At 46.1% G+C, this 13,245-nt stretch overlaps 1 protein-coding gene across 5 annotated transcripts in view; it reads right to left on the minus strand.

Moving 5' to 3' along the window:
- Positions 1-13,245, minus strand: part of tmem62 (transmembrane protein 62) — a 106,920-nt gene that overhangs the window by 16,630 nt on the left and 77,045 nt on the right. For 4 of the 5 annotated variants that reach the window (XM_072487526.1, XM_072487535.1, XM_072487553.1 and 1 more), the window contains 2 exons: positions 11,525-11,684; positions 8,065-8,178 (listed from right to left, as the gene is read on the minus strand). In XM_072487526.1, the coding sequence (XP_072343627.1) occupies positions 8,065-8,178; positions 11,525-11,684 (274 nt within the window). Of the gene's footprint in view, positions 1-4,905; positions 5,055-8,064; positions 8,179-11,524; positions 11,685-13,245 lie in introns of those variants that run through there. The other variant, XM_072487556.1, reaches the window with a different exon arrangement.

Here is a 13,245-nt window from a genome sequence, read left to right on the forward strand (position 1 = left end):
CACCCAGCTACTAGCTGAGAATGAGGCAAAAATCACCTGCCCCACCCAATCCCGCTTCAACATCTAGTGCTCGTCATCCAAATGAGTTTCCTGTAACAAAGCTACGTATACTTTCTCATTTTTAAGGAAAGACAGAATCTTTTTCCTTTTAATAGAACATAGAACATTACAATGCAGTACAGGCCCTTCGGCCCTCGATGTTGCGCCGACCTGTGAAACCACTCTAAAGCCCATCTACACTATTCCCTTATCGTCCATATGTCTATCCAATGACCATTTGAATGCCCTTAGTGTTGACGAGTCCACTACTGTTGCAGGCAGGGCATTCCACGCCCTTACTACTCTCCGAGTAAAGAACCTACCTCTGACATCTGTCTTATATCTATCTCCCCTCAATTTAAAGCTATGTCCCCTCGTGCTAGACATCACCATCCGAGGAAAAAGGCTCTCACTGTCCACCCTATCCAATCCTCTGATCATCTTGTATGCCTCAATTAAGTCACCTCTTAACCTTCTTCTCTCTAACGAAAACAGCCTCAAGTCCCTCAGCCTTTCCTCATAAGATCTTCCCTCCATACCAGGCAACATTCTGGTAAATCTCCTCTGCACCCTTTCCAATACTTCCACATCCTTCCTATAATGCGGCGACCAGAATTGCACGCAATACTCCAAATGCGGCCGCACCAGAGTTTTGTACAGCTGCAACATGACCTCATGGCTCCGAAACTCAATCCCTCTACCAAGAAGAGCTAACACACCGTACGCCTTCTTAACATCCCTCTCAACCTGGGTGGCAACTTTCAGGGATCTATGTACATGGACACCGAGATCTCTCTGCTCATCCACACTGCCAAGAATCTTACCATTAGCCCAGTACGGTGATGCATCTCCCGTACATTCCAGGAGCAGAGTTTCAAAGTAGCTACTGACGGGGTGCCACGGTGACCTAGTGGTTACTCCTGCTGCCGACGGCGCTGAGGATCCGGGTTCGATCCCAGCCCCGGGTCACTGTCATTGTGGAGTTTGCACATTCTCCCCGTGTCTGCGTGGATCTCATCCCCACAACCCAAAGATGTGCAGGTTAGGTGGATTGGACACACTAAATTGCTGCTTAATTGGAACAAATAATTTAATTTAGCTACTGCCATTGCTTATTCAGCCAAAGAGAGTACAGGATAGTGATACCTGTTCAGGCATGCATCAAAAAATACTTGCCCTGTCTCCAGCCTTACCGGAAACGCCAGTGACACGTCATTTATAAAGTCTTTTTCTAAGACATATGAAACTTATCTGTACCCTTTCAGGAACCAATTAACAATTCTTTAATCCCAAAATAATAAAAAATAAAGCCACCCGAATCCAATAGCTCTAGGGGGCTATCCTCAACAATTGTAAGACCCTAGGGCTGTACCTACAAACTTTCCATCATTACACCAAGGAATTTTTCTCCTTAAAAGAGAGACAACAAAATATGCCACAAAAATGGCGTTTCTGCATTCTAACCCTTCCTATTGAGACTTAATCCACACACCCACTTTCCAGCAGTGGCACTACTCATATTCATCAATATCAGAGCAAAGGAGATCTGAAAACATATACTTCCATTATAAGCGTAGGGATGCAAAGAAAGGAAGAAGGATATTCTTCATACAGCCCTAGTGTCATACAACCAGCACAGTATATTCCTTAATTAGAAAGCCATGATGTACCCTTAACCTGGTGTTGCAAGACTTCTTAATTAGAAGGAGCATGCCATGGAGTAAGTTTCATTTCAGACAGATTGATATCCTGTCCGGTCATTCTTAAGGATAAACATTCATGGTAGTGCTCAATTGCTAAATCATCCCTGTAAGGATGAAAAATACCAACATAAACAGGAAGGAGTTACAATGACAAGGGATAGAGTCCAGATTCTACAGTGAACTGCAGTTTGTCACTCCAAATTATTGCTTTCAATGGAGTTCACAAAAGCCAAGGCTTTAGACGGATTGTCTAAAGTCTTTATAGAGTTGTCGGATATCACCCTCGGTGTAGTAGGATACAGTATGGCATATTGTACTCCAATGGCCTTCAGGCGCCTTCGAACTTCATCAAACCCCAAGTGTTTCTGATGTATCGCTGCCAGGAAATCTTGAGAGAAAAAAAAACTTTTGCCCCTTCACAGAGCAAGACCCACTATGTCTACCTTACTCCAATACTCTTTGTCAATCCTTGAATTTATGAATACAGATAATTACAGGCCGGGGTCATTGGTTGTCCCTAGGCCTCAAGAGCCCTTCCTAATTTAATGTGCCCACTTTTGTTTCGAAATGAAGACGACGTAGTAGCCAGCTCTCAAAAGAATTTAACTGAAAACTTACTCTCAGTTCCTTCTGACAACCCTGACATTCTTCCTCTGGCCTTGCTTTTCCAGGTTGTCAAGAAATTCTGACCTAGCATGCATCTCCAAGGATTGCAGGCGGGCCTCTACCAAGGAAGTTGCATTTTTAACAGTACTAATTCTCTCCTCTGCTTTGTCAAACCTTTTACCAGTATTCTGCAGTTCTATAGTATGAGCACTGATATTTTGTAACAGACTGAGTTTCTTGTTAATTACCTTAATGTCAGCAGTCATCATTTGAAATGCCTTTGAGTGTTCTGCTCACTAAGTCACCATGTCGAGGAGTTGGCTCCACCCCAGACACTTCACTTATGACTGCCCTTTTTGTCACCTTCACTGTAGCAGGATACAGTACGGCATATTGTACTCCACTGGCCTTCAGGCGTCTTCGAACTTCATCAAACCCCACGTCAGCATTTTGTCACCAACATTTAGCCAGAAATCTTCCAGGGACAAATTATGGAGTTCTCATACTCTGATTAGTTCAGCATGAACTGTGTGAGCGCAATAAATAGAAGGATAATAGGCTGAGTCACTCCAGTGCTCATAGAAACACAGCTATTTCCATGTTCGCATCATGTGACCCCCCAAGGTCTTTAAAAATAAGAGGTCTCCATTTTATGATGACGAGAATTTTTTTCACTTAGACGATCATTACTATGGGGGATTTTCTTCCCCAGAAAGCAGTGGAGACTGGGTCATTGAATTTATTAAATGCAGCGTTATAGACAGAGTTTTTAAAAATATTTAAAGTACCCAATTATTTTTTTTTCCAATTAAGGAGAAATATTTAGCATGGACAATCCACCTACCCTGCACATCTTTGGGTTCTGGGGGCTGAGGCCCATGCAGACAGGGGAAGGATGTGCAAACTCCACACGGACAGTGATCCGAGGCCGGGATGAAACCTGGGTCCTTGGCACTATGAGGCAGCAGCGCTAACCACTGCGCCACCTTGCCGCCATTATAGACAGATTTCTGATAGACAATTGAATCATGGGTTATGGAGGACTGACAAGAAAGGGGAGTTAAGATCATAACAAGATCAATCATGATCTTATCGAATGGCGGTGCAGGCAATGGCCAAATAACTTCCTCCTGCTCCCAAGTCCTATGTTCCTACATTTCTTAAGTGCCTGTGGGATGTGTCTCTTCGATAGGGCCAATCTCCCTCCCTCATCTGGCTATGGCAGCTCAAAGTCAAGCAGCTTCTCTCCCGACCACACAAAAACTGCTGTCTGCTTGTGATACTCACTGATTGGAAGGGAAGCCCATAATCTGATCTTAAAAAGGGCTTCCACTTCCCCATGACAATGTGAGACACCCGAGCTGGCATGCCAAGCAGCCACACGATATAAACACAGTCACAACTGAGTTGGGCTGGTCTTGTAGCCAGAATGGGACCGCGGGTGGCGGCCATGAGCTAAGAGGTTGCATGAAAGGTGGTTCTCTCCTAGAAGCTTCTCATTAAAACATTTTAACCCGTCATACAGGCACCAAAAGTACGAAAAATCTCCCTCACGTAGCCCCACTCGCTAACCAACCGACCAAGATGCCAGGAAACCAACAGCCAGGCCGCAGGTCAGCAAGAACAAAGAGAGGAAGGCCCCAACCCCAGAACAGGGATTCCCACATGGGGACCCAGACCTGAACATGGCGGACCCAGCAGGATTGCCAACGCTGGGCCAATCGTCGACAGAGAAGCTGATGGAGTTTATCTCTGCTGAGTTCCAAAAGCACAGAAGATGAAAGAGGATCTCAAGTCGGCAATAAAGCCGGAATTAGAGACCAAGCTGGCATCCATAAAGGGAGCAGTGGACAGAATGAAGTGGAGACTGGAGGCCCAGGAAGTGATTGTGCAGGACCTGGACAAGCGGATAACCTCGCTCAAAGCAAAGGTTGCAAGGTTGGTGGTGACCCAGAAGGTGCTAAAGGGGAAGGTGAACAACCAAGAAAACAGGTCCTGGCGGCAGGGCCTTGGATCGTTGGGTTACCGGAGGGCGCAGAGTATAGAAACCCTATGGAATTTATTTCGAAGATGCTCTGAAATCAGCTCGGGAAGGAAGGCTTTGCCAAGCCCCAGAGGTGGACTGAGTCCACAGGTTGCTCCGACAAAAAAACAAATCGGGGGAACCACCACGGGCAATAATAGTGAAGCTCCACAGATTCCAGGACATGTAATGGGTGAGGAGGTGGGTGAGGAGCACGTAGTCATGCAAGTAGGAAGGACACACCATCCGCATGTATCAGGACATTGAAGTCGATCTGGCCAAGCGCTAGGCAGAGCTTAACTGGGCCAATCGCACGGTTTAAAAACACGGTACGATTCGCCATGTTGTACCCAACAAGACCATGGGTCATGTACAACGATAAAGAACACTGGGGGGGGGGGGGGGGGGGGGGGAGAGAGAAACTGTATTTGGGAAAGTGGGGTAGTAGTTTTTGGGGGGGGGGGGGGGGGGGGGGTTGAAATCATGCAGGTTGGGAACAAAAATATGTAAGCCAGACTGGCCGACACTCGCTTACCAAAGCAAATCTTCTACGGAGAGCTCAAGTCTGGGGTGCGCTCTCCAGATGGTCAATGGAAGCAGTACAGGGACATTTTGAAGGCTTCGCGTAGGAGTTTTGGCATCAACCCAGGGTTGTAAGAGAAGCTTGCCCACGATTGCTGAACCTGGCATGACCAAATAAAACAATGCAGCCTCTTTTGAAAGCAAGCTCGTATGAGACAGTGAGAAAACGCAAAGAGAGGGGGCAGCAACTTGTCTGAAACGTAGACATCGGAGCTATCCTGTCGTATTTGCAGCAGAACCTTCCGAGCACAGCTTGGCCGTTGCAGTCACCTGTATACCCACCAGAGCCCTACCAAACACCCCAAATGGTGAACATGGTATCCTTGCCTCAAAGGATCAAAGTGGATAATTTCACACTTGCCAATATTATCATAGAATTTACAGTGCAGAAGGAGGCCATTCGGCCCATCGAGTCTGCACAGGCTCTTGAAAAGAGTACCCTACCCAAGGTCAACACCTCCACCCTATCCCCATAACCCACCCAACACTAAGGGCAATTTTGGACACTAAGGGCAATTTATCATGGCCAATCCACTTAACCTGCACATCTTTGGACTGTGGGAGGAAGCCGGAGCACCCGGAGGAAACCCACGCAGACACAGGGAGGATGTGCAGATTCCACACAGACAGTGACCCAAGCCGAAATCGAACCTGGGACCCTGGAGCTGTGAAGCAATTGTGCTATCCACAATGCTAATGTGCTGCCCCATCTGCCACCCGTTTGTTCATTTCACAAATCCACATCCCTATGCAACTTCTTTGCAACCTTCATGAAAGCTTGCACGCCCACCTAACTTTGTATTGTCAGAAAACGTGGATAAGAACCCTCATCTAAGCCATTAATATAGGTTCAAAATTGCTGAGATCAGGGCAGCACGGTGGCGCAGTGGTTAGCACTGCTGCCTCATAGCTCTGAGGACCCAGGTTCGATACCGGCCCCGGGTCACTGTCCATGTGGAGTTTGCACATTCTCCCCGTGTCTGCGTGGGTCTCACCCCCACAACCTAAAAAGGTGTGCAGGTGGACTGGCCATGCTAAATTGCCCCTTAATTGAAAAGAAAATTAATTGAGTACTCTAAATCTCAAAAAAAGAAAATTGCGGAGACCCCAGCACTGATCCTTGTAGTTCTGCCAACCTGAAAATTATATATTTATTCCTACTCACTGTTCTCTGTTCATTAACCATTCCTCAATCTTATATATTATCCCCCATCTCCATGAGTCTTCATCTTGTGCAACAACCTCTTCTGAGGCACCTTATTGAAATATTCTGAAAGTCCAAATAAACTACATTCAGTGGTTTCTGCTAGTTATAACCTCAAACTTCAACAGATTTGATGGAGACAATTTCCCTTTTGTCTCCGTGTCGACTCTGCCTAATCATATTAGAATTTGCTAAATTCCCTAGTACCACATGCTCAACAATAAATCCTAACATTTTCCCCACTATTCCTGTCAGACAAATTGGTCCTTGCTTTCTCTGTCACTCCATTCTTCAATTTACATTTTCTGCCCTCAAATCCATAGGGACCATCAGGTGGCATGGTGGCAGTGGTTAGCACTGCTGCTTCACAGCGCCAGGGATCTGGATTAGATTAGGTCTTGGGTGACTGTATGGAGTTTGCATGTTCTCCCTGTGTCTGCCTGGGTTTTCTCTGGGTGCTCGGGTTTCCTCTCTCAGTCCAAAGATGTGCAAAGTGGTTCCAGGTAGGTTGCTCTTTTGGAGGGTCGATGCATATTCAATGGACCGAATGGCACTGTAGAGATTCTATGAATATAGGAAATTCTAGATCAAAACTAGCACTTCTGCAGTCAGCTCTTTGAGAACTTTAGGATGTGAGCCATCAGGTCCAGGCCATTTATTGGCTTTGAGGTCCATTAATTTCTTCAGTGCCTTTGCTCTATAATTTTAATTAAAGTTCCTAATTTCCACTAGACGTTTGGTTCCCACAATTTCCAGAATGTTATTTGTGACTTCTTCACTGTTGCTTCACAGCGCCAAGGACCCGGGTTCAATTCCCGGCTTGGATGACTGCCTGTGTGGAGTCTGCACACTCCCTCCCTGTCCGTGTGGGTTTCCTTCGGGTGCTCCTGTTTCCTCCCACAAGTCCCGAAGGATGCGCTGTTAGGTGAATTGGACATTCTAAATTCTCCATCAGTGTATCTGAACAGGCACCGGAGTATGGCAACTAGAGTTTTTTCCACAGTAACCTTATTGCAGTGTTAATGTAAGCCTACTTGTGACACCAATAAAAAATATTAGATTATTATTATTGCTATTGCCTTATTCCCTATCTGGGACTTGTGCTTACTTTCATTACTTTTCATTTACTTGTAGAATCTCTTCACAGTCAATTTTTAATTTTTCTTCCAAACTTTACAGTCATCTTCTATTTTCTCAGTGTATATCAATTTATTGGCCATTTAAAAAAAAATTTAGAGTATCCAATTAATTGCCCCTTAATTGGAAAAAAAATTAAGTGTTGCCAATCCACCTATCCTGCACAACTTTGGGTTTGGGGGAGAGAGACACGCAGACATGAGGAGAATGTGCAAACTCCACACGGACAGTGACCTGGGCTGGGATTGAACCCGGGTCCTCGGCGCCGTGAGGCAGAAGTGCTAACCACTGCACCACCTATTTATTGGCCATTCTTTGCTGAATTCTAAAACCATCCCAATCTCCAGGCTATCTATTCCCTTTGGTAAATTTGTAAGCCTCGTCTTTCAATCCAACTTCTCTTGTTCGTTGTGGTTGGACAACGTTTCTCAAAGTTTTTATTCCTCTAGGGGCTGTATATTCATAGTGAATTACTAATAATTTATTGAAACGTTTGCCATAGTATTATCAACTTTCATACCTTTCAATCAATACACCCCTCATGACAACATGCTTTGTTTAAATTTAGGGCATACAGAACAAACAGGAGAGCAGGGTACTGAATCACTTAACAGGAGATTCAAACATTCTAGGACATTTATGTTGCATCTTCTCCATGGATCTAATATCCATTTAAGTAAATGAACCAACAAAATTGCAAACAGCACTCCAACTGTGAGTGAATGAAGGTCCTTCCTTGCTGTGGTTTTGAAGTCAACAACCGCACTTACCATAATGTGATGACGAGCCAGGAGGATGAATGAGGCCATAATATCAAAAGGGAGTAGTTTTATCTCTTCCACTGCAAAGCTATGACCGCTAACCGTAATTCTTCCAGCTATGTCCTGAAAAGAGAAAGAGAAGTGATTGGTGTGTGCATGAGCGATTCACCAGGACAGCATGGCGGTGCAGTGGTTAGCACTGCTGCCTCACGACACGGAGGACCCAGGTTGAAGCCCGGCTCATTGTTGGTGCGGAGCAGTTCGGGGCATAAACATTCAGTAACACCACCGGCATCCTCTCCAATTCTCCCCCCGGAGTCTGCCACAATGTTCCCCACTTCAAACACTACCCGCTTACTTATCAAGACAGCCACCCCCCTCGTCTTCAAATCTAACCCTGAATGAAAGACCTGATCTACCCATCCCTTCCTTAGCCTGGTCTGATATCCTGCAAGAATGCCACATCCACCTTTAAGCTCCTCAAATGTGCGAACACGCAGGACCTCTTGACCAACCCATTCAACCGTCTCACATTCCATGTGATCAGCCTGGTCGGGAGATTCCCTGCCCCGTCACATCCCATCACCCACCCCTGCCGATCAACCATAGCCCTCCTGGGCCAGCCTTCAGCCCGCGTCCCGCACACCCTCAGGCCCGCCCTTGGATGTCCAACACCATCAACCCCCCTCATACCATATTTCAAAGGCCCTTCCCCGGTCAGCAGTTCCCCCCCACCCACAGAACAACAATCCAAACCCCCATCAACACTCAAACCACCTGCTCACCCCCCAATGTGCTTCCATGAACTAGCCCGCCCAGCTAGCCTGGCAGCCCACGCCCATGGTGCTTAGCATCCTACCCGCCCACTGATTTCCCTCCCCCGCTCACACACTATCTTGGTGCAAATAACAATATCAATCAGACCGAAAGAAAAACCCCCCAGAGAAGAACAAAGGACAATGGCACACAGAGAAACAAAATCAAGACAGAGCCCAATGCACTCACCCACGACCCTCCCCCATCCCCCCAAATCCTCCCCCACACACAAACAACCCCACAGGGGGGAAAACAACAAGAAGAAAGGAGCGGGCGGGGGGGGGGGAACCTCCCTCCTCCCACCTCCTCCTCCCTCCTCCCACCCCCTCCTCCCACCTCCTCCTCCCTCCTCCCCCCCCCCCCCCCCCCCCCGCAAACCCCAACCTCCCCGTACAGGGGGAGAGGGAGAATCAACCTCCCCAAACACCTCCTCCAAAGTTCAATGTCCTCCCTCTCCTGCCAGTCCATTGTCTCTCACAAACTCCATCGCTTCCTCCGGTGTCCCAAAATAATATTCCTGATCACTGTAGGTCATCCAGAGACGGGCGGGTACAACTTCCTGAACTTCACCTCCTTCTTAAAGAGGGCAGCCTTCACTCTGTTAAAGCCCGCTCTCTTCTTGGCCAGCTCCGCACCCAGGTCCTGGTATACTTGAGGTTCGCTGCCCTCCCAGGTACATCGCTTCGTCTGCCTGGCCCACCTCGGGATCCATTACTCATCAAAGAACCGGTGCAACTGCACCACCAACGCCCTCAGCGGCTCAATTCCCTGTGGCTTCCTCAGCAGCACCCTGTGCGCCCGGTCCACCTCCAGAGGCCGTTCGAAGATCTCTTCTCCCAGCAAATTCTCCAGCATCTTGGTTACATACGAGCCAGCGTCCGCTCCCTCAATGCCCACTGGCAACCCCACAATCCACAAATTCTGCCTCCGGGAGTGGTTCTCCAGATCTTCCACCTTCTCCTGAAGCCACTTCTGGGTACCTCGCAACACCCACATCTCAGCCGCCAACGAAGTAAGCTGCTCCATATACTTCACCACCATCTCCTCCACCTTCTGGATCGCCTGGCTTCGAGCCTCCAGCCTCAGCTTTTTAAGCGGAACCACCGACCTCGCCAGGTCCTCCAGAGACTCCTTTCTCTGCTGGGTGAACTTCTCATTCAAGAAGTCCACCAGCTGCTCCATAAATCACCGAGATGATAGGGCTGATCCCTTGCCCTCCGCTATCTTCCCGTGTCGCAGGCAAGGTTTCTCGCTCCGACAGCTCCTTTCGCTGAAAACCACTTCTGGTCCACGAATCCATCCACCGGTGGAATAAACACTTCCTCCAACAAACCTGCACCTTTTTCAATCAAAACATCTGCCTGTTAATCGGGGAAAAGGCCCAAAAACACCATCACAAGCAGGAGCTGATAAATGTGCAACCACTCACACTATGGCTGCCACTGGAAGTAGAATACTATCTTTTCTACACTACAGAAGCTTGAAGATGAACCACGATCTGAAGGCAGGGTTTGAGGAAAGAAAGTCACTGCCTCTCTAGGAAAGGTGCAAGTACTGCAGGAAAACCAGTACGGGCTGCAACACAAAGATTGTAATCTACAAGCTTGTTGTGAAGAAAGTGTGCTAAAGAACCACCATCTAAAGCAAAGACTTTTGACCTTCATCAAAATTATTTTTCACCCCTTTCCACCCCTGTCTTTTGTGTATGGGTAGAGGGTGAAACAGTTAAAGTGGGTAGTAGATATTAGCTTGTCGTTATCCAGTTGTACTTCCTGCATTTTAGACCTTGTAAATAAACAGTGATTGTGTCTAAACTTACAAACTGTAATTATTGGGCTGCCAATAATTTGGTATTATTATAGGAATTATTGGTTAATTCACTTATGTTGTAACTCCGGGGCAAGTGGGGCTGGAATTGACTACACATTAGCCCAGGTTAACGTAACAATTGCTCGATAAATGTAGTTGTTTGGATTTATCTACATTGATCTGCAGAGCACTCAATTGTCACCATTTCTGAAGGGTGGAAATACATTCACAGTAATTTTTTTCAGTTGTAATTTTATCGTCTAAAAATAATCCCATCAAAACCATATCATCTGCATACCTAAATAAATAGGTGTACTTGAGGTTCGCTGCCCTCCCAGGTACATCGCTTCGTCTGCCTGGCCCACCTCGGGATCCATTACTCATCAAGGAACCGGTGCAACTGCACCACCAACGCCCTCAGCGGCTCAATTCCCTGTGGCTTCCTCAGCAGCACCCTGTGCGCCCGGTCCACCTCCAGAAGTTCCCTTGATTCTCATCTTATTGATCAGTATGGAAAATAACAGAGGTGACAGGATACAGCCCTGGGGAGCACTTGTGTTTAAAATAAGTTCATCAGATAAAAAGCCATTGATGGACCTCTTATGGACTGACCTGATTAATACTACACCCCTGTATGCTTCACCCGATGCCGGTGTTTATGTATTTACATTGTGTACCTTGTGTTGCCCTTTTCTTTTCATGTACTTAATGATCTGTTTGAGCTGCACGCAGAAAAATACTTTTCCCTCAGTACACCTGACAATAAACAAAATCTAATCTAATCCAATAAAAACTGAGGGCGATCAGTAAGAAAATTCTTGATCCAATGAATGCATCTTGTTACCTGTACTTGGACTTCAATGTAGTGCGTTCCTTTACTGTAGTCCTCAGCCTTCCAGGCTATCGAGAAGAATGGGCCTTCGATGTGAACTGCATTGCCTAAAGCAATACCATCAATACTGACCAAGACCGAGGTGATTTGTGATGGGGAGAAGGCTAGAACCCTGATGAGGAAATATAATCCATGTTATCAGTGGTAACTGAATTACAAAACCTGTCTAAAGTCCCCAGTTGATAATTCTGTGCTTTGTATCCTCTTCACAGCTTGCTTTGATATCTATCTTTGTATCATCAGCAAATTTGGCTACAAGACAATCTGTCTCCTTACCCAAGTCAATAACTTGTAAATAGTTGCGGCTCCTGCGGTACTCCATTAAAGATATTTTGACGATCTGAAAAGGATTCAGTTATCCAGACTGGAGAAAATAACTTATTGCTCAACCAATAATAGTAAAAACAGATTATTTGGTCGTCGTTGCATTCCTGTTTGTGGGAATACAAATTGGCTGCTGCATTTCCTACATTAAAATAACAATCTAACTTCAAAAGTATGTGGTTGCCTGTAAAGAGCTTTGAGACTTCTAGGGGTTATGAAAGACGCTGTATAAATACAAGTCCTTTCTTGACACAGCACTGGTTCATTTCTGAGGGAGTACTATACCTTAAGAGGTGGTCCTGAATCCAAGGCTCTGACAAGCTGTTTTAAGTGAAATGTATAGGTTCTCTACCCCCTCAGCAAGTTCTCCTGGTACCTAGGCCATCACTTCTCCTTCAAATCAACACTGCCTAAAATAGGTTAACTGGAACTTCAGAGTGCAAACTACTTCATTGGTTGTAAAGTACCTTGGATGTTGTGAGGTCTATATAAATACAAGCATTGTTTAAAAAATACTGAAACAGGAATGGATGTGCTTTTCCTCCAATAAAAATTGAAAGTGAAACATTTATAACTACTCGATTAAAGGTCTGGCATGGAAATGAACAGATCGAATCATAGAATTCCTATTTGGCCCATCGTGTCTGCACCAACCGTTCAAAAGAGCACTCTACCCAGGTCCACTCCCAGGCCCAATCTGCCCTTTCCCCTAACTTAAGGTACAATTCACCATGGTCAATCCACCACATCTGTACATCTTTGCATTGTTCATGGTTGACAACATTACCACTGAATATTCTGTAACCAACAAAGAAAATGCTATCAAAATACAGTCTGAATACTGCATTGGAGTGTCAGTTGAGATTCGGCGTTCAAGGTGTGATATTGGGTTTGAGCTGCAATCCTTTGCCCCACAAGTGTGTCTGTTGCTAACTGGGTCCTTACAGTCCAGTCCCATGCTAAGCAGCCAAAGCATACCATTTTAGATTAGACGGAGGTCAGTGGGGGCAGCACGATGGCGCAGTGGTTAGCACGGCGCCAAGGACATGGATTCGATCATAGCCCCAGGTAACTGTACGTGTGGAGTTTGCACATTCTCCCCATATCTGCGTGGGTCTCACCCCCACAACCCAAAGAAGGGAAGGGTAGGTGGTTGGCCACACTAAATTGCCCCTCAATTGGAAAAAAAAATGAATTGGGTACTTTTAACAATAAAAAAAAGAGCTTGAGAAGCTATTTGATTGCCCCTTTATTGGAAAAATTAAAAACAAACTAAGGAAGGATATACTGGTCTTGAAGGCAGTACTGAAAAGGTTCACTAGATTGGCTCCTGGGCTGAGAGGGTTGTC

This window comes from Scyliorhinus torazame, chromosome 2 (genome assembly GCF_047496885.1).
Source record: "Scyliorhinus torazame isolate Kashiwa2021f chromosome 2, sScyTor2.1, whole genome shotgun sequence".
Lineage (NCBI taxonomy): Eukaryota > Metazoa > Chordata > Chondrichthyes > Carcharhiniformes > Scyliorhinidae > Scyliorhinus > Scyliorhinus torazame.